This window comes from Heloderma suspectum, chromosome 2, assembly GCF_057233095.1.
Source record: "Heloderma suspectum isolate Gila_16-S chromosome 2, 16-S_ref, whole genome shotgun sequence".
Taxonomy (NCBI): Eukaryota; Metazoa; Chordata; class Lepidosauria; order Squamata; family Helodermatidae; genus Heloderma; species Heloderma suspectum.
The window spans coordinates 91,875,147-91,900,593 of NC_139459.1; the positions used below are offsets into that span (position 1 = coordinate 91,875,147).

General features: G+C 42.4%; 1 protein-coding gene across 7 annotated transcripts in view; it reads left to right on the forward strand.

The window, feature by feature from the left end:
• FANCC (FA complementation group C) overlaps positions 1 to 25,447 on the forward strand; it is a 127,873-nt gene that overhangs the window by 73,630 nt on the left and 28,796 nt on the right. For 4 of the 7 annotated variants that reach the window (XM_084834136.1, XM_084834138.1, XM_084834135.1 and 1 more), the window contains 7 exons: positions 5,971 to 6,023; positions 9,753 to 9,852; positions 13,191 to 13,266; positions 13,444 to 13,525; positions 14,635 to 14,809; positions 18,036 to 18,236; positions 22,591 to 23,364. In XM_084834136.1, the coding sequence (XP_084690262.1) occupies positions 5,971 to 6,023; positions 9,753 to 9,852; positions 13,191 to 13,266; positions 13,444 to 13,525; positions 14,635 to 14,809; positions 18,036 to 18,236; positions 22,591 to 22,734 (831 nt within the window). In that variant the 3' untranslated portion in view covers positions 22,735 to 23,364. Of the gene's footprint in view, positions 1 to 5,970; positions 6,024 to 9,752; positions 9,853 to 13,190; positions 13,267 to 13,443; positions 13,526 to 14,634; positions 14,810 to 18,035; positions 18,237 to 22,590; positions 23,365 to 25,447 lie in introns of those variants that run through there. The other 3 variants (XM_084834134.1, XM_084834132.1, XR_014787742.1) reach the window with 2 other exon arrangements.

Consider the following 25,447-nt stretch of genomic DNA (forward strand, 5'->3'; position numbering starts at 1 on the left):
ATGTCATTTACCAAACCATATTGATAAACATCCCAAACAAGTCTCAAGACCCCATCATTTCAGACATTTACTTACTTCCAAAGATTTCTATTATGTAGACTTTGTAAATCACATTAAAATCTATAATGGACATGATAAAGAAGAGTGTTCTGGGAAAATGAATGGTACTTTGGGGGAAAATTTATGCCTGTGGGAGGCCTGATGATTTTTCCCAATATGGTTTCATCTTTTACGACAATTTTTTAAAAAACAATCACTTTGGCTACTGGTTTACAAAGTATTTTTTGGGGAATGTTGGCATCCCATGGAAACTTCTCATGGTTTTTCAGTGAGAATTCCTATTGATATTCCCCTGCAATGTGCAGGAATGGAGTTATTGGGTATATTCTAAGCTCTGGACTCAGTAAAGATGGGTTGATGAAGAGATCCGACAGGCTTGGCCAGTACCCCGCATGAATTGAATGTGGACCCTAGAACACTCAGAATCCTCTGCAACACAAAGTTTCCATGCTAGTCAAGTTGATGTGGCAAGTGTTTTCTGAAGATAGAAAATTTGAAACTACTGACCTAGGAAATCCAAAATTTAGAAGACTAAGTGTGTAATTCAAGTCTCTTCGGAAAATTGGTTGAGCAGCCATAGGAAGTGAAAAGTGCCACTTCACTGATAGAGAAGGAGGTCCGCTAGTAGGACGACATTTGTGTTGCTGGACTTCTCCCTGCACGCCATTAGAAAGCTGTGCTGGCATAGATTTTTTGACAGAAATATTACACCAATGGAGCAGGGGGAAACGGGATGTGATGGGGGCAGATGTGGATATACCACCTCCAAATTTCCTTCAATTTCCTGATATGCCTACAGAAACAATGCGACCCAACATCAGTTCTGGTGTATCAATTAGAGTGAAAAATTAAAAAAAACCACCCCCATGCTCTGTACACAATGAAACAGCAGGGCAATGGATCTGGCGGTTGCTCTCAATAAATATCTCTCTTCTACCCCCGACTCTGATCTGAAACACAACAGTCTTGAGGGATTTCTCTCCTTCATAAATACAATTTTAAAATATTAAATGGTAAAAAGGAATCATGACCCTAGTAGGTGTTTTCCTCCATCTTTGGAAAAAGTAGTATTGTTGTGGATTGCTTCATGGTTTCTTGAAGTTATGTGTGTTTTTTTCCTTTTTACTAATTTCAGGAGTCTGAAAGAGATCAGGCTCTCATCATGAATTTTCTGATTCTTCCTTTGGGAAGGGTCATTTTGATAAAGAATGAAAATTATTTCTAGATCTTAAGATCTTTGGCGACTGGAGGACTAATTGGCGTTGAAAAGTTATAAATGAAATTGATAAGAAATTTCTTTCAGGTAAGAAATAGACCCCCTTCATGGATCACTGCCTTGTTGTGGCGAAGGGGCTTGCGTAACTCAGTGAAGCCATAAGCTATGCCGTGCAGGGCCACCCAAGACGGACAGGTCATGGCAGAGAGTTCTGACAAAATGTGGTCCACTGGAGAAGGAAACAGCAACCCACTCCAGGATTCTTGCCAAGAAAACCCCATGGAACGTATCACAAGGCTAAAAGAGATGACGCCGGAAGATGAGCCCCTCAGGTCAGAAGGTGTCCAATATGCTACTGGGGAAGAGCAGAGGGTATTTCCAAGTAGCGCCAGAAAGAGTGAAGCGGCTGGCCAAACCCGAAAGGACACTCAGCTGTGGATGTGTCTGGTGGTGAAAAGAAAATCCGATGCTGTCAAGAACAATATTGTTTAGGAACCTGGAATGTCAGATCAATGAATCAAGGTAAGCTGGAGGTGGTCAAACATGAGATGGCAAGATTGAACATCGACATCTTGGGAATCAGCGAACTCAAATGGACAGGCATGGGCGAATTTAATTCAGGTGACGATCATATCTACTATTGTGGGCAAGAATCCCACAGAAGAAATGGAGTAGAACTCATAGTCAACAAAAGGGTGGGAAAAGCAGTACTGGGGTACAATCTTAAAAATGATAGAATGATCTCAGTACGAATCCAAGGCAAACCATTCAGCATCAGAGTAATTCAAGTCTATGCCCCAACCACTGATGCCGAAGAAGCTGAGGTTGATCAGTTCTATGAAGACCTACAACACCTTCTAGAACTAACACCCCAAAAAGATGTCCTCTTCATCATAGGGGATTGGAATGCTAAAGTAGGAAGTCAAGAAATCACCGGGATAACAGGCAGGCATGGCCTTGGTGTACAAAACAAAGCAGGACAACGGCTAATAGAGTTTTGCCAAGAGAACACGCTGATCATAGCAAACACTCTTTTCCAACAGCACAAGAGACGACTCTACACATGGACATCACCAGATGGTCAATATCGAAATCAGATTGATTATGTCCTTTGCAGCCAAAGATGGAGAAGCTCCATACAGTCAGTCAAAACAAGACCTGGAGCTGACTGTGGCTCAGATCATGAGCTGCTTCTTGCAAAATTTCAGCTTAAATTGAAGAACGTCGGGAAAACCACTAAACCATTCAGGTATGACCTAAATCATATCCCTTCTGAATATACAGTGGAGGTGAGGAATAGATTTCAGGGATTAGACCTGATAGACAGAGTGCCTGAGGAACTATGGACGGAGGTCCGTAACATTGTTCAGGAGGCAGCGACGAAATCCATCCCAAAGAAAAAGAAATGCAAGAAAGCCAAGTGGCTGTCTGATGAGGCTTTACAAGTAGCTCACGAAAGAAGGGCAGCGAAAAGCAAGGGAGAAAGGGGAAGATATACCCAACTGAATTCAGAGTTCCAGAGAATAGCAAGGAGAGACAAGAAGGCCTTCTTAAATGAACAATGCAAAGAACTCAAGGAAAACAACAGAATGGGAAAGACTAGAGATCTCTTCAAGAAAATTGGAGATCTCAAGGGAACGTTTTGTGCAAAGACGGGCATGATAAAGGACAAAGAAGGCAGGGACCTCACAGAAGCAGATGAGATTAAGAAGAGGTGGAAAGAATACACAGAAGAACTATACAGGAAAGATCTTCATGTCCCTGATAGCCATGAGAGTGCGGTCACTGAACTTGAGCCGGACATCCTCGAGAGTGAAGTCAAGTGGGCCTTAGGAAGCATTAGTAACAACAAAGCTAGCAGAGATGACAGTCTTCCAGCTGAGCTATTTAAAATCCTAAAAGATGATGCTGTTAAAGTGCTGCATTCAATATGCCAACAAATCTGGAACACTCAACAGTGGCCACAAGACTGGAAAAGGTCAGTTTACATTCCAATTCCAAAGAAGGGCAACGCCAAAGAGTGTTCAAACTACCGCACAATTGCGCTCATTTCACATGCCAGCAAGGTGATGCTCAAAATCCTACAAGCTAGGCTTCAGCAGTATGCGAACCGAGAACTACCGGAAGTACAAGCTGGGTTTCGAAGAGGCAGAGGAACTAGAGATCAAATCGCCAACATTCGCTGCATCATGGAGAAAGCAAGAGAATTCCAGAAAAACGTCTATTTCTGCTTCATTGACTACGCTAAAGCCTTTGATTGTGTGGATCACAACAAACTGTGGCAAATTCTGAAAGTGAAGGGAGTACCAGACCACCTTACCTGTCTCCTGAGAAACCTGTACGAGGGTCAAGAAGCAACAGTAAGAACCAGAGATGGAACAACCGATTGGTTCAAAATTGGGAAAGGAGTACGACAAGGCTGCATATTGTCACCCTGCTTATTTAACTTATATGCAGAGTACATCATGAGAAATGCCGGGTTGGATGAATCAGAGGTCAGAATTAAGATTGCTGGGAGAATTATCAACAACCTCCGATATGCAGACGATACCACCCTAATGGCAGAAAGCGAAGAGGATCTAAAGAGCCTCTTGTTGAGGGTGAAAGAGGAGAGTGCAAAAGCTGGTTTGAAACTCAACATTAAAAAAACGAAGATCATGGCATCTGGCCCCATCACTTCCTGGCATATAGAAGGGGAAGAAATGGAAGCAGTGACAGATTTTACTTTCTTGGGCTCCAAGATCACCGCAGACGGTGACTGTAGCCATGAAATTAAAAGACGCTTGCTCCTTGGGAGGAAAGCTATGGCAAACCTAGACAGCATAGTAAGAAGCAGAGACATCACCTTGCCGACAAAGGTCCGTCTAATCAAAGCTATGGTTTTCCCAGTAGTAATGTATGGCTGTGAGAGCTGGATGATAAGGAAGGCTGAGCGCCGAAGAATTGATGCTTTCGAACTGTGGTGCTGGAGAAGACTCTTACGAGTCCCCTGGACTGCAAGGAGGTCAAATCAGTCCATCCTAAAGGAAATCAACCCTGACTGCTCATTGGAAGGACAGATACTGAAGCTGAAGTTCCAATATTTTGGCCACCTAATGCGAAGAGAAAACTCCCTAGAAAAGACCCTGATGCTGGGAAAGACTGAAGGCAAAAGGAGAAGGGGACGGCAGAGGATGAGATGGCTATATAGCATCACTGATGCAATGAATATGAACTTGAGCACGCTCCGGGAGAGAGCGCGGGACAGGAAGGCCTGGCGTGCTATGGTCCATGGGGTCACAAAGAGTCGGACACGACTGAACGACTGAATAACAACAACAAAGAAATAGACCAGGGATCCTGTATGAGTGTTGGATGTGTGGGTACATGTTACCATATTTTACATGTAAGGCATCTTAAATCACTAGATGCTGCTCGATAATTAAAAAAAAAAAAAGGAAGTATGGAAAATGGATGAACAAAAAATAAGAGTTTTTAGGCTGAAATGCATTGGAATTCAAGAAGGTTGTAAAAATTATAAAGAAAGAAGTTTTAAGACCCATGTTAATAGGAAGAGGTCTGGTTTGGATGGAATGCTAAACTACAGAGAATGCTAAACCATAGAGAATGATTCTAGTGTCACCCAGGCTTATGCACTATCCCTCTTCCCTGGCACAGCCACAAAGAGGAGCTTGCAAGCATTCACTTCCATTTTAGAGTAACCATGTCTTGCTCTGTTATCCAAACCTGAACAAACTAATTGTGGTTAGTGGAAACAAGCCACCTTCAAACAGTAGTTTATAAATCTGGGTTATTTTCACTAATTGTAGTTAGGGTTAGCCACAGTTTTGGTTCGTTCAGTTCATTTTTTATAAGAACTTACCAAAATTTGCAAATTTCATCGTAAGTGGGAACTTAAGATTTTACTTAGGGGACGGTGTGCATGACCCTGTTGCCCTTACATGCATTTGCTCTACCGTGTTCGGGCATAATGCCTGAACAGGCTATATTCTCTGTACATCCATGAAAATTCTACTCTGTATTAGAGTTTTTGTGGATTTACAGAGAATATGAGGGAACAATCCTCTTGGGCTAGGCGGCTGCCTCCAAACTTGGAGGTAACCGCCTATCCAGTGCAGGGTGGGCGGAGTGTGGAGGGTATATTTTCCTCTGCGCTCCAGCTGCCCTGCATTACTAGCTAGATGGCTGATTTCAGCTGTCTAGCAGGAGCAGTTTGGAGCGGGGAGGGGGCCGGCCAGCTGATGCATAGGAAGCATTGTAACAACGCTTCTGCCATTCCTGCCCCTCCCTGCCCCCAGAATCACCCCCTGTCCTCCGGCTCCAGGCTGCTCTTCCAATCCATGCCACCTATGAGGGGCAGGGAGGCAGTTTTCTGGGAACCAACCTTGGGCTCCGAGGTTGGTTTCCGAAAACCGAAAGACCCTATGGCTGACTTGCCACGGCCATAGGATTGCACCTTAAGGCACCTTAACCAGAGAACTGCTCACTTGCTTCACGTCACTGTCAGTTTCACTCCTTCCTTTTAAGTCACTAATCTGGGAAGAGAAATAGCACTCTTTAGCAGTTTGGCTAAGACAACATCGAGAGCCACAGTAGATTATAGTGCAGTGGAAATCCACTGTCGGCTGTTTTTGTGTGTGTGTGTATACATATTTTGTCTAAACTAAGTGTTTATTCCCATTTTATTTTCAAAGCACCAAGCTGCATGTCATCCAGCTATCTTCAGAACTGCTGCTGAAATTTTCAAGTAAGATTGCATATGATTTATGGGGAAGGGGTTTATCTAACTCAAATGAACAGAATATATAGAACTGTATTAGCAATTTGAATAGACACTTGAATTCTTGCTATGACTTTGGGTAAGGGTGCCCCAGCATTCTTATCTTTTAAATATGGTGATACATCTTGGGGTAACTTTCACATTTATTATGAATATCTTCATATGATCCACAGAATCACACTCACAACTAAGGCACAGGACTAAATGTAAGATTTTGCATGGTTGATAATGGGAAAACTTCACTGGGGAAGGAGTTCCATAGTACTGAGGCTGCATACATTTGTGTCCCAGCCCAGTAGATGACACCAGCAAAGCCTCTCTAGTCTATCTTAATAGACAGAAGGGATCATGTGGGGAATGGTGCTGGACCCAGGCACTTTTAGGGCTTTAAAGCCCTAGGTTTAAGCCCTGGGTAGAAATGAGCACCATCGTAATCAGTTTGGCAGTTACCTTGCCTTGACACTCGCTTCTACTGTAAGGCAGGCCGCTGTGTTCTGCATCAACTGGAACGTTCAAACACTCGTCAAAAAATATAAAAACAATAATAATAATAATAATAGTAAAAAAAATGCCCATAATGGAAAAACTGGGGCTCAAATGTGTAATCAGTTCATGGGGTAGCTTAGGGAGCAATCCTATGGTCACTAGGCATGGTCTACAGGGCATAGGATTTTTTGGTTTCTGGGAGCCGAGGCCGGAGCCAGGGCTCCGAACATGGTTCCCAGAAACCGTGCTCCCTGCCCCCTTCCTAGCCCCCTCATAGCTGGTGTGGCTCTCTCTGCGCCGGCTATGTTTCTGCACTTGGAAATGGAGTGTGTAGGCAGGGAAAAGGGGGCGGCTCTGGCAGCAGGGAAGGGAGGAGACCGTGGAAGCTGCTTTATGCAGCTTCCTATGCGCTGCATGACCCCCTTTCCTCCCCGAAGCTGCGGCAGTCAAAATCGGCTGTCTAGCCAAAAATGCAGGGTGGCCGAAGCATGGAGGTCAGGATCACCTCCATGCTACGGCTGCCCTGCACTGGATGCTCGGCAGCCTCCGACTTTGGAGGCTGCCAACTATCTCAACAGGATTGCGGCCTCTTTCAATTAAAAACCTTTCAACTATTTTTTAAAAGTGCTCATGATTAATTGGACAACAGAATTTTTTTAATATTTGGGTTTTATTTTTAATAAAAATGTGTGATCCTTAAGCACTGTATAGTGAAAAATGATGAATTCGCTATGAATGCTTGCTCTACGTGAGAAAGTTGGGAAGATTTACTGAAACACCAGTGCCTATTATTAGTAGCTTTGACAGTTCTGTCACTGCTGATAATCAATTATGTGATTTATCAGTTCTTAAGATATAATTATTTTGTAAGGGTGTAATTAGATAAATTTTCAGTGCATCAAAATAACCTAAAGCAGTATTCATCACTTACCACATGGTGGCTTCATGTCTTTTTTTTGGTGAGTTTTTACTTTTGTTCTTTTTCACAGAATTCATTTGCCTTTATACCATTACTTCTTAAGCACAGCTATCCTGATTTCACATTAGTAAAAAAAAAGTACTGGTTTAAACAACTTGATTGTAATTTATTTTAATGACAGGTTGCAGATTATTACTAATTGCAGATTGTTGCCGATTGCTAATCTGCAACCGATGGGAAATAATTCCTAGGCCCAAGGAAAGACTGCTTCTGGGGAACTTAACCCGTCCATGGGAACTGACTTCAGTTGTAGAACTGAAAAGTGAGGGTTTATTGGCAGAAAGTCTATAGAAATTGCTCATTAGACCATCTGTGAACTCTGAGCTTGAATAAATGAGAACTTCAGGAGCAAACCTTGTTCTAAGGCATAAGATTAGGAGTAGTGGAACATAGGTGGCTGTCTTATACTGAGTTGAACCATTGGTCCATCTAGACCAGTATTGTTGGCACTGGGGCGGGTTATTTAACCTATGATGAGGCTGTGGCACATGCGGCAGTCATTTTGAATGTGCAACACCCACTCGGGGTTGTCGTGTTGTGCAAACCCAACGAGCATGGGTTATGTGAGGGTTAAGCAACCTACTCATAACCCATGGTCTGTTTTAGGTTGTTTAACCGTCATATAACCCACACTCGTCGGGTTCACACAACATGACAAACCCCGGGGGGGGGGGGTGTTGGATGTGCCATTTGGCTCCTGTGTGGACTGCAAGTTAAATAACCCACGACGAGCTGCAGCATGTCGTTTGAAACCATTCAGTTACTGGCAGCAGCTCCCCAGGGTTTCAGGCAGGAACTTTCCCAGCTCTACCTGGAGATGTAGGGGATAGAACTTGCAACCTTCTGCATGCAAAGCATGTGCTGTACCACTGAGCCATGACTCTTCCCTAGTGATGGCAGCAATGTTTGGAAATGTAGGATTGGGAATATGAACTCCCCTTGTTCAGAAATTGCTGAGCAGTTACAAGCAGAGCCATTCACTATCCTCCTCACCCCAAAAAGGAAGTTTTTGCTCTGCTTGAAATGACTCAATGATAGCCCTGCATCAGAGCCAGCACTCTGTGCTACCATTTTCCTCCTGCTCCCCCATTTCCAAAACATACAAAGTTGCAGGTTGGGAGAGGGAAACCTGCATTAGTGAAGATTGGCAAAAGCAAAGAGCTTATCCTAGCTTCCCATAGTTCCAGCTCGCAGTGCAGGCTTTAGAGATGTTTGGGAGATCCGTTTCTCACAGGAATTGGGAATTGCAGTTTGTTTGTTTTTTAATCCTCATCTTCCTTAGGATTTTTTTTAAACTACAGTTCCCACAATTCTCCCTGGCCAGGGAGGTTAAGCCACTGCATACAGGAACCATGGATGAGCTCTCAGCTTTTGATGGAGGGCGGGGGGGAACCAGCAGCAACAGCAGAGTAGATCCTCCAGCTCAAGTATTCCCAAGATTTTGAGAACTCTTGAAAGATAACCCAAGTTTTTTCCAAGAAAGGTTGGAAAGACTGAGCGAGTTATGAATCAAGATGGGTAAATGAGAAGGAAAACACACCTAAATGGATTACAAGTCCCATACAAAGAGTTAATAATATCTGCTGTATGCTTGTAGCATTAATATGATAGCTTTTTAAAAAAATTTGGACAATGAGGATTAGGAGAAATTAAAACATGTTAAACCAGAGCCAGGGGAATTACCCAGTGGTTTTTGGGAGGTCTGTGGACATACCAAACAATTCCATCAAAATACAAGTATCAGGCTTCCTCAGATCACAATACAATGCAGATGAGTATTCTGCTTTTTCCCCAAAGCTGAATTAATTGTGCTTACAAAATCACACATTAGAGTATGATGCATCTAAGAAACTATCTATGTTAATAATCAGGTACTGTATTTACAATTGTAGCTGGAGAGTTTGCAGTTGCCAAAAATAATGTTGCCAATCTCAGGTTGGAACTGGATTTGCTCTAACAGCAATTATATTGTAGAAGGGTTTGTTTTTATATATATATGTGTGTGTGTGTGTGTGTGTGTGTGTATATATATATTCATAATCAAAAAGAGGCAGAGTGAAGTTAGTGTTTTCTTCATTTCCCAAGCTGGCATAATAGCTACGTGAGTTAAGGCCACAGCTCAAGGCATGGGAAGAATGCTCTCATTAGTTTTTTCCGTTCTCTCAGTTAATGGCTGTGGGATTGGCACACTCATAATCTGACCTGTCATAATTAAACTTTTCACGGCTCAGGAATGCACTGCTGGAAACTGATGGAGCACCAGAAGTAATGACTGTAATGCAGGTGTTTACACAGTGCTTTGTTCAAGTATACCACGAAAATAATAAGCAGGTTAGTCAAGTTTCATTTTTCATTATTTTTGAAAAAATTGAGATGCTTCAAAATTTAGTATGAAAAGAACAATTTTAGGTTGCAGAATGCTAAAAGAATATATCGAACCACATAATACCTTTCTGCTATAGTAAATGGATGCCAGCATAAATTTGATAGTCTTAAATAGCATCAAATGTAAGTATGTGCAAAACCACTGTAGCTTTTTCAATCCATACACTGTTCACCTAATACTAGTTTTGGAGTAGTAGATGATGTACTAGTTATAAAACTCTGCCCAGACTATTCTTTTTGTCTTGCTGTACTACAGCACAAATCTGTCTTGGGCCAGAAGTGGTGCAGTAACTTTAGATGTCTGTTTACAATTCACAGGCATCTGGGCACTGATCTGGAGAAATTCTCTCTCTCTCTCTCTCTCTCTCTCTCTCTCTCTCTCTCTCTCGCACCCCTCATAATCAGATTAAAAAAAAAAAAAAATCCTCAGCTGTGCCAGAGTTTGAATGACCTCTTCCCTGTCATGGAGTTATATATGAAAAATCTATAACAGAGCTCATGGATCCTTTCACAGCTGAAGGGGCTTAACCTCATGTAGCATCTAGTTATATATACCTCTTTTTTAATGTTGGTAGTACCATTAAGATTGCTCCTTTTTTGCTTTAGGCAGTTAAAAGTATGCATGCTTGATAGACAATAGAAACTTGATAGACACTTTAATTTTGAGGCACATAATCCTTTCAAGATTTTCTCCCACACAAGAGTTTCTCTTTTCAGATCATCCAGGTGCTGCATTGGGGTTTCCATGCTTTTGGGGGGACTGTTGGCGTCTGAAAGGATGGATCTTCATCTTGGAACTGGTGCAATAATGAACTCTAATTAGCATTGTGATTAAATCTCTCTTTTAGCTTCGAAGGGTATGAATTAGGGTTGAAATTGCAGCTGTCTCAGTTAATATGTACACATGCCACGCCCATGAATTTTATACAGTTCTGTTTATATGGCAATAGCACATTTTGCAGCCTCGGGGTGGCGGGGGTGACTGGGTGGAGAACTTAAACCAAGATCCCACACCCTTCAAATAGCCAGGAGCCAACTATGCTATACAGGTTATTTTTGTGCTTTGTTGTTGAGCTGTTTTAAAACTGTTAGCTAGGTCTTCTGTACTTTATTTGTGTACATTTTTATGTTCACTGTTATGATTAGAGAAGAGAAGAACTTGGGTGTTGGTTTGGTATGCAGAAAGGTAGAAGTGCTTGCAGTTGTTTAATGCTGTACTTGTCTTTTTGTCTTGCTGTACTACAACACAAATCTGTCTTTGGCCTGAAGTGGTGTGGAAATTTTAGATGTGACTTTATTACTCATAGGGACCCCTGCTGGTCATTGATATGGAGAAATGCGTAGTGTAGTAGTTAGAGTGTTGGACCAAGATGGTGGAGAGCCAGGTTTGAATCTCCACTCAGCCACGAAGCTCACTGGGTGGCCTTGGGCCAGTCACTGCCTCTCATCCAAACCTATCTCATATGGTTGTTGTGTGGATAAATGGTGGAGGAGGGGGAATAAACATGTGCACACTGCCTTGAGCTCCTTGGAGTAAGGGAGGTATATACATGTACTAAATTGCTTAATAATGGTCAGTGGCCAGTGGGGAGCTTAAGCTCCCACTGATTCTTTTCCACTCTGCCAATTCCACTGAGCAAGTGGTGGGTCCCACCGTCTGCATTGCACAAGCGGGACCCACCGGATAGGCAAGGGAGATTTAGCACTTCCTAGGGGAAGCCCCAAAGCAAGTGGAAATGTTCGTTTCTGAAAGGAAGTAGATCAGTGGAGCTCATTTATGCAAGCTCCGCTGTCCTGCCTCCTTCCTGAAAAAAGTGTTTCCTCTTGTTTTGGGTTGCCCCGGATATGCTAAAGTGCTTTTGTGAAAGCGGTGGGGGCCGCTTGTGCAATGTAAGCGGTGGGGTGGAAGAGAATCAGTGGGGGCGGAAGTGCCCCATTGGATTCTGCCCAGTGTCTTCAGTTCCACACAACTCCTTGATATTAATGGGGACTGCAGAATATTCAGAGGTTCTCCAAACGTATGCACATAAAATGTTGGCACACGCATTAATAGCATAATTTAAACTTCGTAACATTTTTTGGTGAGAATGAGTTTTATATGTGTAATGCTGCTTTTTTGAATGTCCTACTCATATCTCTTCTCAACATTGACATGTGGCACACTAAAGGGTGAATAAACAAAAAGAACAATCATTTATCTTGTTGGTTCAGATCAAGAGGTCATCTAGTACACCATTTTGTTTCCAGCAGCAGTCAGAAAAATTTACAGGGAGGCCATGGAGATGATGATCACCCCGCTGTTCTTTGTTTTCCATCATCAGCTATTCAAAGATAAACTGCCTTTTGATATGGAGGTTTGATTGTCATGGCTAATACCATTGATAAATAGACAATTTTTCTAAGCCTTTTCAAAGCCTTTACATCTGAATTGGTGACAGTTGCAATATGCCATGTAGTGAATTCCGTAAGTTAGGTATGTATAGCGTGAAGAAGGATTTCCTCTTCTCTGTCTTGGATCTATTGGTAAACAATTTCACTAGATGACCCTAATTTCTAGTACTATGAGAGGGGGCAGAAAATCTTCCCCTCTACAACTTTCAAAAGCGTATCATGACTTAGGCCTGGTCAACATGTATTGAAGAATGAGATGGTAGAAATGTTTGTCCTGCTGTACACTCTTCAATTCCTGACATTGAATCTCATATGCCAATTTGTTGCTATTCACTCAATTTGGAGAAATTATTTTTGGTGTCATTTGCAAACTCAGCTGAATTGCTCTTCGCCCCTGATTCCAGATCATTTATGATTAAATAGTTCTGGCCCCAATAGAGGTCCACAGGGACACTACTTATTACTTCCCTCCATTGTGAAAACTGTCCATTTTTATGGTCACTTTCAGCTTCCTATTACATAAACATATTGATCCATCAGAGAATCTTTTGTCTTATCCCATAACTACTGAGTGTCTGTAGAGGGCTTTGCTATGGGATTTTGTCAGAGGGCTTTTGAAAGGCAATTACGCAGTTTCTGCTAGATTGCAGCTCGTCAACACGCTCAAAAGATTCTAAAAGGTTGGTGAGGAAGACTTTGAGTAGTTTTGTTATTTGTGATGTTGCAAGGGTACAACCAGGTAGTATGTCTTTTCTTAAGCAGATGCAGCAAGTTTCATGATATATTTGCGTATTTTCTGATGTTGCAGGTTTTAGGAATTGTTCCATAAGTGATCCCTTTATGTTATTGGTAATATACTGCTATAATTTCTAAAATTATTGTCTTCGTCTTAGCATAAATTTCCACTGAGGGCCTGCTTCCCTTATAATCCGCACTCACTTGTGATGGCTTTCCTTAAACGTCCCTCAGGTAAGATCATCTGTTAAGTCTTTTCCGTATTACTAGACCCTGCAGTTGTGTTTATTTTTTAGATCAATAAGCGCGAAATCTTTAGCTATGTTAAAATTTTCTCTTCTGTTAAAAAAAAGAAAAAAAGAAATTTTGGTCTTCAGTTTTAAGCAACTTTGGTTAATGTTTATCTTATAGATTTGCCAGCTGCTGGTTTACATCAGCATTTGAACCACATTGCTGAAATACTCAAAACAACAGTAGAAGCTAAGGGTATTGGGTAAGCAGCAGTAGTTATGGTTTCCTTCTCTGCTTTTTTTCTTTTCATTTTATTTTGAGAATGCTCATTTCTTTGGCCTATATTGGTGGTAAAAATTTCAGTCTCTTTAGTTTTCATTTATTTGGTTCATAAGCACAAAACAATTTTGAATAAAACTATTTTATTTTATTTTATTTATGGTGGGTTGTACATCGCCCAGAGTGGCTGGGTGACCAGTCAGATGGGCGATTAATAAATTTAATAAATAAATAAATAAATAAATTTCAAGTACAAATGGGAAGAGTTTAGTAGACCAATCCAGCAGTTTCTTGCAGTCTGATGAAACACTCTTCTGTACAAGGGCTTCCCTATTCACTGGAGCAGCATGTGGAGCTGTCCACTCGCAGCATTAAACTTGAATGGGGAACTTATTCACATAGGAACTCCGTGTGTACACTGAAGCATGTATGGGTCTCTAGATTGGGCTGGAAGTTTTAGCCTAGTTCCATTAAAATCAGTGGCACTTATGCCACTGACTTAAATTAAACTCTTCAGTTTTGCTTGCATTTAGGCTTCTTAACAATCTTCAGTCTCTAATGATGCTCCAAGGCTGATGGAAACCAAAGATAGAGCTGGATGTCATCTGCTTATAGGTGACATCCCAACATAAATCTCTAGATAACTTCTGGAAAATTCACACCCTTATGGCCAACTTCTGAAACATAGTATTCCCATAAACAACATAATCACAAAAAGCCACAAGAAAAACTTAAATGTGATTGTGTTTTGTTTGCAATGTTAAGGGTGTTATTCAAAGCCAGAAGACAACTCTTGAAGAGTATGTATACTTGCAGTTTTAAGAAAATATCTAAAATATTTGTGAATGATCTTCCCTTTTTCTAATTTTTAAGTGTATATTAGAAATCAGTTGGTAGAAGCCCCTTTGCTCAAGGAATTAATTTTTCCTGGTAGGAAATAAACTTTATTGCACTGGCATTTTCATTCCTTTTGTGCAGATAAAAGATTTGTCAATCTTCACAGCTTCCAATTCAGCACCTTTTGGGAACCTTTGATGAGATTTAAAATTATAATAGATGGAAAATCTGAAATATGTTTTGGTGCTATTCCAGGTCTTGTGGTGACCTCTTTGAGAACTGGTTTTTGTTCATTCAGTTTGGAGAATGGGCTGATATCGCGGCAGAGCAGTTGCTGATGTCACAAACTGGATCCTCAGATGCTTTGCTGTGGCTTTTGGCATTTTACTATAATCCAAGTGATGAGAATCAGCAAAGAACTCAAACAATGGTGGGTAGTTCTAGTTATGTGTGTGAACATTCAGTAATCGGTTGCATGTCTATAAAGTGAGGCATTGATGTGGAAGACTGTTTGCTGCAACGTATAAGGCAGGGATGGCAAACCTCAGGCCTGGGGTCCCAGTCTGTCCCTCTGGGGTTTCCCAGATGCCCATGCTCCATTCCCCTGGCTCCGCCTCCTTTCTTCCAACCATTGGTCGTTTGGTGAATTCCCAGCTTTTGCATGTCTCCTGACAGGCTTCTCCGAAGGCTTAGTTACAGGCAGTAAGAGCTTGAAGCGACAATATGCTGGCATTTTTTGTCTTTTTTGCGCTGCCCCACTTTGCTTTCAGCAAAAGAAATTTTGCTGAAATTTCATATAAGGTAGTTTGCATCAAGGCTGATTTGAGTAATCTAGTTCAATTTGTTATTGTTTGAAAGAACAAAACAATTATGTATAAATTTTAAGCAAGCTGGAGTAAGTTTTAGAAAAATGTACCTCAAAACTCACCTTTGTAAGTGCCGACTCTTATTAAGGATCAGTTCAAGCCTCAGCAAGGCAAACAGTCTAACATAATCAAAATGGATGCAGATGTGTGTGTGCATGTGTGTGCGCTGGGTGGGTGGGGGACTTGGGCAAGATGCTTTCAGTGGGCTCCCTTCCCCGAGTGTCCCCCACCATCCTCCTCACCACTACCCATTTTCTTGGCTTGTCTCTCTTGTCCCAAGCATTGCTGGGACTCACTGCTGAGCGATCACTGCTCAGAAGATGAAGGCATGGTGGGCAGAGTCTCTCTGCTCCTCTTTCTCTGTGCTCCCACCACTGCTTGCTCTCTCAGAGGGGGCAGCTGAACAGACAGTGATAGCAAGAGGAGGTGCAGGCCCAGGGGATTCCAGGAGTTGGCAGTGGACGCCGTGCTGCGGTGGGGCCTTGAAAGGTGCCCAATAATGCTGACCCCTGGCCCGGAGTGTCGCGGTAGCTAAAGCATCATTCTGTGCCCCACTAGCATGTGCACTCTCTACATACTCATATTAACATTATAATATGTAGGTCTGGTTCTGTAAGGCACCTAGGTAGGAGATTATCTGGGCGTCATTTGTAATCATTTGGGGAAGGGCTGTAGTCCAGTGCCAGAGCACATGTTTTGCTTGCAGAAGGTGCCTGGGTCAATCGCTGGCATCTCCAGGTAGGGCTGGGAAGGAATCCTACCTGAAACACTGGCGAGTCGCTGCCAGTCAGTGTTGACAATACTGGGCTAGATGGACCAACAGTTTGACTCAATATAAGGTAGGTTCCTATGTTTCTAACTGCCTGGAGCTTTTAAAAGGAAAAGCATAATACATAGAAAAGTGAAATATGCTTCTTATTATGGAGCAGTAGCAGCAAAGATTCATCCTACTGTTACTGGCTTCAGAGTCATTTATCTGCACACCTAGAGGGAGCCTAAGGGACCAAATTTTGCATTCGTTTAGGCCTGTTCGAGTTAAGATACACTGACGAATATACAAATATCAGCACTTGGGCTACAATTTCTTCAATTTAACTAGTGCAGTCAAGTTTCCAGCCTAAGGGACCAATGCTGAGCCTGTCTGTCTGTCTGTCTGTCTGTCTATCTTCATTTCATTTCATTTCTATACCGCTCAATAGCCGAAGCACTCTGGGCAGTTCACAAAATTAAAACCACAGAGTGCAGCATAAAACAATATAACATAAGAACGCTTAAAACCACATTAAAATAGTACAACCAGAATAAAACCTAGCAGCGGTGCAGAGATTTAAACACCAGAGCTAAAAGATTAGGAAGCTAAAATGCTGAAATACTGGGAGAATAAAAAGGTCTTCACCTGGCCAGAAGGAGTACAACATAGGCGCCAGGTGAACCTCTGTAGGGAACTCGTGCCACAGCAGAAAAGGCCCTCTTCCTGGTAGCCACCTGCCTCACTTCCTTTGGCAGGGGCTCCCAGACAGGGACCCCTGAGAGTGATCTTAAGGTCTGGGCAGTCACATATGGGAGGGAGTGATCCTTCAGATAAGCTGACCTCAAGCTATTTAGGGCTTTGAATGTTAATACCAGCAGTTTGAATCGGGCCTGGAAATGGACTGGCAGCCTTTTCCCAGCCTACCTTTTCCTAGCCCCTTTTCTTGGTATAGCCATGCAAGACTAAGGGGAAAACACTGGGGCAGCAGTGCACATATCTACCATTTTAGCATTTGTGCGAAATCCAGGCACCACCCTAAAGGGGTAGGATATTTGCCAGCATTGGGCTCCATATGCCTGTAAACCATTGACTCAGCACAGAAGCACATAGGACTAAATGATTACTCACTCATTGGAGTGGGGGATGTCAATGGTAATAAATTTTATCATACATAAAAATTGGATATGCAAGGATTTCACATAAAAATATTTAAACCAGGAAACATATTTATAAATGTTAATAGAACTCAGTAAGGAACTCAGTTGCTTGGGGCACAATATTATGCAAGTTTAGGCAGAAAAAATGCTTGGAGTTGTAGGACTTTTTTCTGTCTAAACTTGCATAGGACTGTGCCCTTAAAAGCAAAGTTAATGTTGACAGGAAGGAAATGTTTATAATACTTCTTTTCCCCCCCATTTCCTACAGTGCCTTTTATGTAGCAAATATTTTTAGGTAATACTACTTATGATCTGGCCAATAATTTCCTTTCATTCATAGAGTCTCGAATCCTAGTTCTCTTTTGCATCCAGAAGCCATTTGTTCTGGCCGCTGAAGGGAATGTGTGGCAAACAATACTAGAAGGAAACCAACCCCCCTGGATTCATATCAGAATTTTTTATCGGTTGAGGTCAGATTGCATGGGGATTAATTGATTTGTAGCTGCAGTATTGTAGGGAGCTCTCAAAGAGCCTTCTGTTCTTTTTCCCACACTATAACAATCTGTCTTCATTTTACCCTGTGACTTTCACCATTTCCTTTTATACAAAGAAAGGTCAAACCCTGGCTTATAGCCCCCAGTGCTTAGTTTTTCAAGACTTAAGGGTGTGTGTGTTGTTTTTACATCTTCATTCTGCTTCTTCCGAGTCTTGCATTTTTCGCTGCACAATTTCTCTCTCTCCCCTCCCCCACCTCACTGCCCCACTCCCTTAATTGAGCAAGGAATCAGTTGAGTACTTTCCTACAAGTCTCATGAAATGAATGTGTCTTCTATTTGTTGTTGTTGTTGTTAACCTTGATTCCATGAAATTCGTTCTCAACAGGTAGAAGTGAGATCTGTATGTAACCATCTGACAACCCTGTCAAGAAATCCATCCATTTCTGTCACAGATCTGCAGACTGCAGTTACTGGCAAAATAAGCATAAGGCAAGCGGGGATCAAACACCTTTTTATGCATCTGATTATTAGCTTTCTGCTCTTTACTTCTGGTGGACAGACAATAGCCAAAGAATTTATTGACCATGTAAGTATTTCTTCCTTTTTTCTAGGTATCAAGATATTTATTGCAACTCCTATGTGGGACAAATCTAAATTTTGCACAGCTAATTGACTGAGAATGCCCCTGTGTGTGCTCTACTCATGTGTGTGCACATCAGAGCTTGTGACTGGGTTCGCATGACACACTAACCCATCGTGGGTGCCTATCCATGATGGAGTAGTGTGTTGTGCGAACCCGGACAGCTTTCCATGGGGTGGGTTAATTTTTTTTAAGTGACCCACGATAACAACCAATGGGTTGTGTTAGGGGTTGTTTTATCTACGATAGTTTGGTGTGTCATCCAAACACGGCACTCCCAATCCATTGTGGGTAGAGGCCATCAGGCAGCAAGCCGCTCAGCAAGAGCAGCAGAAACTCCTTCCGCTCTTGTCTTCCACTCTTCGTGATCACAGCCATGCTGCTTCCAGTGTCCCCTTGCCAGCGACAGCCCCTCCAACAGTGCTGGAATGGCTCTTAGGTGGGGCCATCACTGCTCCCACCGTCCCCGTTCCAGTTGTGGTCGCAGCCCTTTAAAAAAAATTGGTTAGCCACTGTTGCACTATAGCACTATTGCGGCTGTCCCAAATAGAGAGGCTTGACTTAGCAAGGTTACCCATGGGATTCAAGGGCTTCCCCTGAACTTTGGGGGTGCCATGTTTTGAATCCCCACTTGACTGAGTCCACAGCAAGTGTTTTTCAGGGTGCCCCAGCCCACATGCTTCCCTCTTTTTTGATCCCTTGCGCTTTAACCTCACTTAAAGTGAGCCAGTGTGGTGTAGTGGCAAGAGTGTTGGACTAGGAGCTGGGAGATCTGGGTTCTAGTCTGCATTCGGCCATGGAAGCTCACTGGGTGACTTTGGGCCAGTCACAGACCTCGCAGGGTTGTTGTTGTGAGGATAAAATGGAGAGGAGGATGATAATGTAAGCCGCCTTGGGTTCCTTGCAAGAGGAAAAAAGGCGGGGTATAAATGCGATAACTAAATAAATAAATAAATAGGGAGCGAAAAACGGGGAGGCTGGTGGCGCACCCTGAAAAACAGTTGCTGGGGACTCAGGCAAGTGGGGGTTCAAAGCAGGGCACCAGTTTTTCATAGTAAAGTAAGTGCTCCCTTCACCGATTTATCTTTTTTTCCCTCTTCATATTGCTCTATTGCAGTTCCACTGGAGTGACTGACAGCAGCCAGGGACATGGTGTTCCTGTTAAATTTCCCCAACAACAACAACAATACTAATGGTAGTAGGTGGAGAAGAAGGCTACTACTGCCTACTGTGCAGGATAACTAAATATACTGTTCAGTGTCAGAGGCAATGTGCCTATCTTCACCAGTTCCTGGGGAAATACTACTAGTACCGATAATAATAATAAAAATAATGATGATGATGATAGTAGTGGATGGATAAGAAGGCTATTAATAGGGTGATGGGATTTAAAGTGTCCAAACCTTGGGCAAATGACCTGAAACCTGGCATGTATGTTTGTCTTAACTTTCTAGACATGTGTGCCAAGTTTCCAGTCATTTGCACAAGGTTTGGATGCTTTGAATCGCTCTACCCCACTATTATTATTATCATTATCATCAGTATGTACTAATTCATATTTGTAATTGATGGAAAGAATGTGTGAGGGTGTTGCAGGGTCACGTTGAGTAGCCCTGTCGGTGTTGAGCATCAGCAACACTTCCTGCCAACCATGTGCTTGTCAGCTGTGTGCAGAGGGCCTCTCCCACTGCACTCCTTCGTATGACAGGGAATGTGACAGGAGAGGCCCTCTGCATACAGACTGTGTGAAAGGGCCTTCCACATGCACAGACGAATGCGCACAGAACTCCTCCGTACAAAGGCGGGGGGGGGGGGTCTTGGGCCAATCAAGTACCTCTTCTCCACGTGAGGGGGGACTTGATCGGCCCAAGACTCCCCCTTTGGGCGGAGGAGTTCTGTGTGCATTCGTCTGTGCACGTGGAAGGCCCCTTCACACGGTCACTGAACGCAGGGGATGAGGGGACTATGCAGCGCTACTCTGCAACTCTCTTCCCATGGTTTTTCTACACCCGAGGAAGTTTGTGCGAATGACCACTACGCCCTCCCTGGGAACATCATGAATATGCCCTCATAGCTTTCTCGTCTTCAAAAGCAGTCATTCTGATTGGGAGTGTATGCCAGCCTCAGCAATTTTGAAGTCTGACCTGCTTCCCGGGTATCACCTATTAGTTCGGTCATTGTAAGGGTGGATTGAGAGGGGGAAACGTCACAGTCTGTGAAGTTAATAGGTCTGTTTTGGGCTCGCTCTAATCTGATCAGGTGGTAGGCACCTGTGGACAGACTACTGCGGATGTCTTCCTGACTTCTCCTCCACTCCAGTTAACCTTAATCTTAACTTTGCATACATTTTAAAAATTTTAACACTTCCAATATTTTGGCCCTGTTGTTGAGGGGTGTTCTTTATCCCCCACCCCAACCCCCACACATACGTTTGTTGGGTTGAGGATTCCCTGCATTTCCAACCTGTTATGGGAATAATAGGGGACTTCTGCCCTACAAGGTGGAAATCAACTGCCAGTCCTGCCTCCTAGCCAGTTGTGAGGGATCACCCCAAAGATAACCCAAAGTAATATGGAAGTGGTCCTCAGGGTGGAAGTATTAGTTTCCTGTTACCATGTACTCAGTGGCAACTTTTTTTTTCTATTTTTAACCCTCCTGCCCCCACAGAGATGTGGAATTGGGGGGGGGGGGGACACTTGTAGGGGAAAAACTTCTTCTGAAGCTCCATGATCTAGATCAAGACCGCATGTGCTTACATGAAAGTAAAGAGAAATAGCAGCCGCAGCTACACTAACATGACTAATAGAACGCGTGTTTGACCCAGGGAATGGCTCTGTTTGCACGTAACCCATGATTTGACCTGGCATGTGCTGCTACCATTTTGAATATGCGACCTTACATCAACCCAAAGGTAACCTAAGCACTAATTATAGGTTAACTTTGGGTTGTTTAACCCACGATTAACCCATAGTGTCCAGGTTCAGATGTCACTGAGCAACCTCCAGTTGGAGGTTGCATGTTTAAAGAGGCAGCAGCTTGTTTAAAGAGGCAGCAGCCACAATTTGCCGCTGTTAAGTGCAAACCAGGTCAATCTCTCAGGAGAGGAGGGGGGAAAATCAGATACCTGAACAGGAATCGATTGATTTCCAGAGTCTGTTACAGCAAAAACAACAAAGAGTCTTGTGGCACCTTAAAGACTAACAAATTTATTCTGGCATAAGCTTTTGTGCACACTGTCCACTTTATCAGATGCAAGGAATAGTTCAGTTTGTTCTGTTTCAGCAATCCTGAATGGTTGATTGTGGTCTCATTAACTAAAACAACATTATGTCTACCTATTGTTTTGTTGCCTTGAGTGTTCATTGGGATTTAATTTCAGTAGAGTCTGATCTCGTCTGATCTCTGAAGCTTAGCAGGGTCAGCCCAGGTTAGTACTGGGATGGGAGACTGCCTGGGAATCAGGCTTCCTGCATTGAGCAGAGGGTTGGACTTGGTGGTCTTGTAGGCCCCTTCCAACTATGCTTCTATGATATGCTTCAGATTCTATGATATGCTTTAGAACCTGTTGTCTGCTACTCCTCAACCTAGTGGTGTACTGGTAAAATTTGAAGCACAGGTATTCATTGTGACAGTCTCCATAGCCACGCCCCCCAAATTCAGGCAGCTGTGTTGATCCATATCAACAAACCAGTTCTAGCAGTTTTCATCACCAGGACAAGCATGTCTTTTGTAAAACTCATAGGTTTAATTGTCCATTCAAGACCAAGCCACCACAAAAAACTTTGCATCACAACAGTGTATGTTACTTGGAAAATCCATTTCCACGCAGCAGAGACCGTGAGGACTGCAGCTAAGCTTAGAGGGAACAGGGAAGCCTTTGAGGTGGGTGGCAAATGATGTCATTGTCCCTGGTAATCAAAAAGTCCTGGTGCTTCAACCCTATGAGCCCTGGCTACATGATGAGGAGAGGGCCTTTCTTTGTTGAGTAACCACAACCAGCTTCCCGCCATACAGCAGGGATTAAGGACTTCTTCTTCCAGATCAGAGGGCACCAACTCCATTCAGGGTTGAACACTAGCACCTGTTTTAAGAAATTAACAGCATTTCTCTTCCTCCCCCCCCCGCCTTATTCTTGTTCTGAATGTATTAGCTGTTTTGATTTGTGTGTGTATGGTCAATAAGAACTATACCACTGTAAACTGTAGCTTTCTACTGGACAGCAGAAAATGTATTTGCCTTTGACATAAAATAATACACTTAAACTTTTTCCTTTCTGTGTTTTTCCCCCCTTCCCTTTCAGTTTGTACTTGGAGGCCCTGAAATCCCAGAAGTTACAGACCTTCTTATCCGCCTTTCAAATAGAGTTAGCCAACTTGGAGTGGAATATCAAAGGACTTTAAAACTGGCCAGTGATCTCCTCCAGAAACTGAAATGTATGGTTTAGGTTTTATAGTAATATTCAATTTGGATCAGTAGTCAGAGTAACCAATCAGAACCTTTGAGTGGAAGGAAAGTATTCGGTCTTTTTCCATGGGCATTTGCTTCTTTAATTCTGGAAGAGAGGTCTTTGTCTGATATTGTATGAATTATACAAATAAATAGTGAATATGGTTGAAAATGCTGGTAATGATCCTTATGAGCAATATTATAAACTGATCTGTCTCAAGTCACATACTGATTAGGATCTAACTGTGGCTTAGAGTATATTCTAGTTCACTCAGTCTAATATCCATCATAAGGCTGAAAAAATGTTATACTGAAGGATTTTCCTTATGTAGCTTAAATGCTTGTAAATCTGAAGTGCTCTTTGAGCATTGATTGGAATCATCTTTTCTTCCTTTGCCTTGTTAGAGGATGTTTTAAAGTTACATGGTTTATTGATAGAGTCTTTTGAGTCCAATAGAGTTGCTTGTTTCTGACATGCCACTTTGTAGAGTCTACACCACATCACAAGCAAGCGATTGTTAGTAATTCCTTTTGAAGTAATTGCCTGCATCAGACCAATCACTTCTTTGTATTTCTTCTGTGTTTTTTTTCCTCTCAAAATAAAGCAGATATATTTTGCTGAAGTAGCATTAGTTAGCAAGTGTGCTTTCCTCAGGTAGGGTGGCCTGCAGACCTCCTTTGAGCAACACCAAGAAAAAGACTCCTGCAGTTTAGAAATGGGTTTTGTTTGATTCCTCTTTCACAGCAAACCTCTCTACACCCTACCAGTCATGGTTTGCATAGTTATATGCACTGAAGTCATAATGTTCCCAACTTCCCAGCTTCAGTCTCAGTGGGGAGAAATAGTAGATCTGTCTGGAAACCTGTCACATTTTTTATTTACAGACAGGGCATACTTCCCAGAAAGTACACACTTAGATGTTTATTCATTTCTCAGTTTACTTTATAGGCTTTTCATTGAAGACCTGCCCCCAAATGTGGATACTGAAACTCTTACACCCACATAGTTCTTGAAGGATGGAATTATTTGCAGAAAATAGCTTTATAAAAGGAAGGAGTATATAGTCAACATCACAGTATGAATAGTGAAAGATAGCTGTATCAGATTTTGGGTGCTATGCCGGCCGTGGTCTGTGTATGCAAAACGGCCATTATTCTGCAGTAGCCCACAGATTCTTATCTGGATAAATAATAGTGTGTGTGCCACTCTCTGATTTCAAGCCCATGAAACAGTGCTGATGTTGTTCTGCCTTGTTCTGGCAACCAGGCCTTATAATCATAGGAGCAAGGAGTTTCCCACCATGTATAGATCATGCTGGATGAAATGTCGGATTTCTCCCACCCCCTGCTATGTAATGTAGCCAAATTGGCAGCTGCTACTCCCATTCATGCATTCAAGTCATAGGCCTCTTATATGTTTTTATTCAGCATAGTTTGAATATTTGAATAAGGTCTTTTACAGAAGCTCATTCATATTTCAGAGTATTGATTAGGGCAGTGTTTTTCACTTCCCTTTAGAAAATGTACCATTCCAATTACTCTATACGTGTGGAGCAACTAACAGCCTCTAGATACATTCTGTGCATTACAGTCTTTAGCAAGGTTAGGAAAACAGCATATTGGCAGGTGCTTCAAGTGCTCATAATTCACAGCAATATCAACATGTGGGTCTGTTTAAGTCCACCTACCAAGCTGGCTAACGCCTGAAAACTGATATTTTCCTTCCAAGTGCTTGCCTGAACTTTTTAGAAGGTATGTTCATGGCTGCAATTTCAAATGTTACCTTACCATTGATTCTGGGAATTTGCATTCGGGTGGTCCATTTGAAAGCCAATGCCAGAAAGGAGTTTCCCTTGCTTATTCTGGCTATCTTCCTTCCCCCATCTGTCTGACTATATAAAGGGCGTTAAAACCTCTAGAGCCACTTTCTGAAGGGCTTAAGTGTACTCAAACTGACTGGGTCCTTTTAATGGTCAACATTGTACAGCCAATTTAGGTGAAGGCTGAAGTCTCCCACCCCCATCTACCCCCCTCCCCAAAAAGAGCAGCCCAAACTCCCTGGACTACTTTCACCTGGCAGAAGCAAAGCTTCAGTAGTATAGTTCCTACCAGGCAATCATTTTGCTTTAAATAATAATTTAGGTACTGAGAGAGTAAAAAGAAAAGAGTTTGGTAAGTTCATTACTGCTAAGAATTTAGCTTTCAGACGGTTAACTTTAATTTTCCTTTTAGCTTGTTTTGCTTTAAACACAGTTATTCTCTTTATTATTCTTTATTTGCCAATTACTCTCAGTAGTTAAAAGGAGTGGGAGAAAAGCTGTATCTATTTCTCCAGATATTGTTCTGCATCTCTAACTGTTTGGACATGGTTTCACTTTTTGTTTCTTGTCACCACTCCTTCATGCACTGGCTCAGGTAAACATCAGTTAGGGATGCATGGATTTTGTTAAAGCTGCTCTATGTTTTATGGATTGTCAGGTGTCTTTTGTTCCATTGTCCACTGATTGATGGAGGTGGATTTTTTTTTAGGGATGTACGAGATGTTTGTTCCTGTTCGCAAATGCACATTAGCACAAGTCCACGTTTGCACAAATACCCCCCCAAAAGTAAAAAGCACGGTCTGTGGAATCTGTGTGACTTGGAAAAAGCCAGTTCACTGTGGAATCCATAGAAATACAAACTCGTTTGAATCCATTGTGGATTTTTCCGAC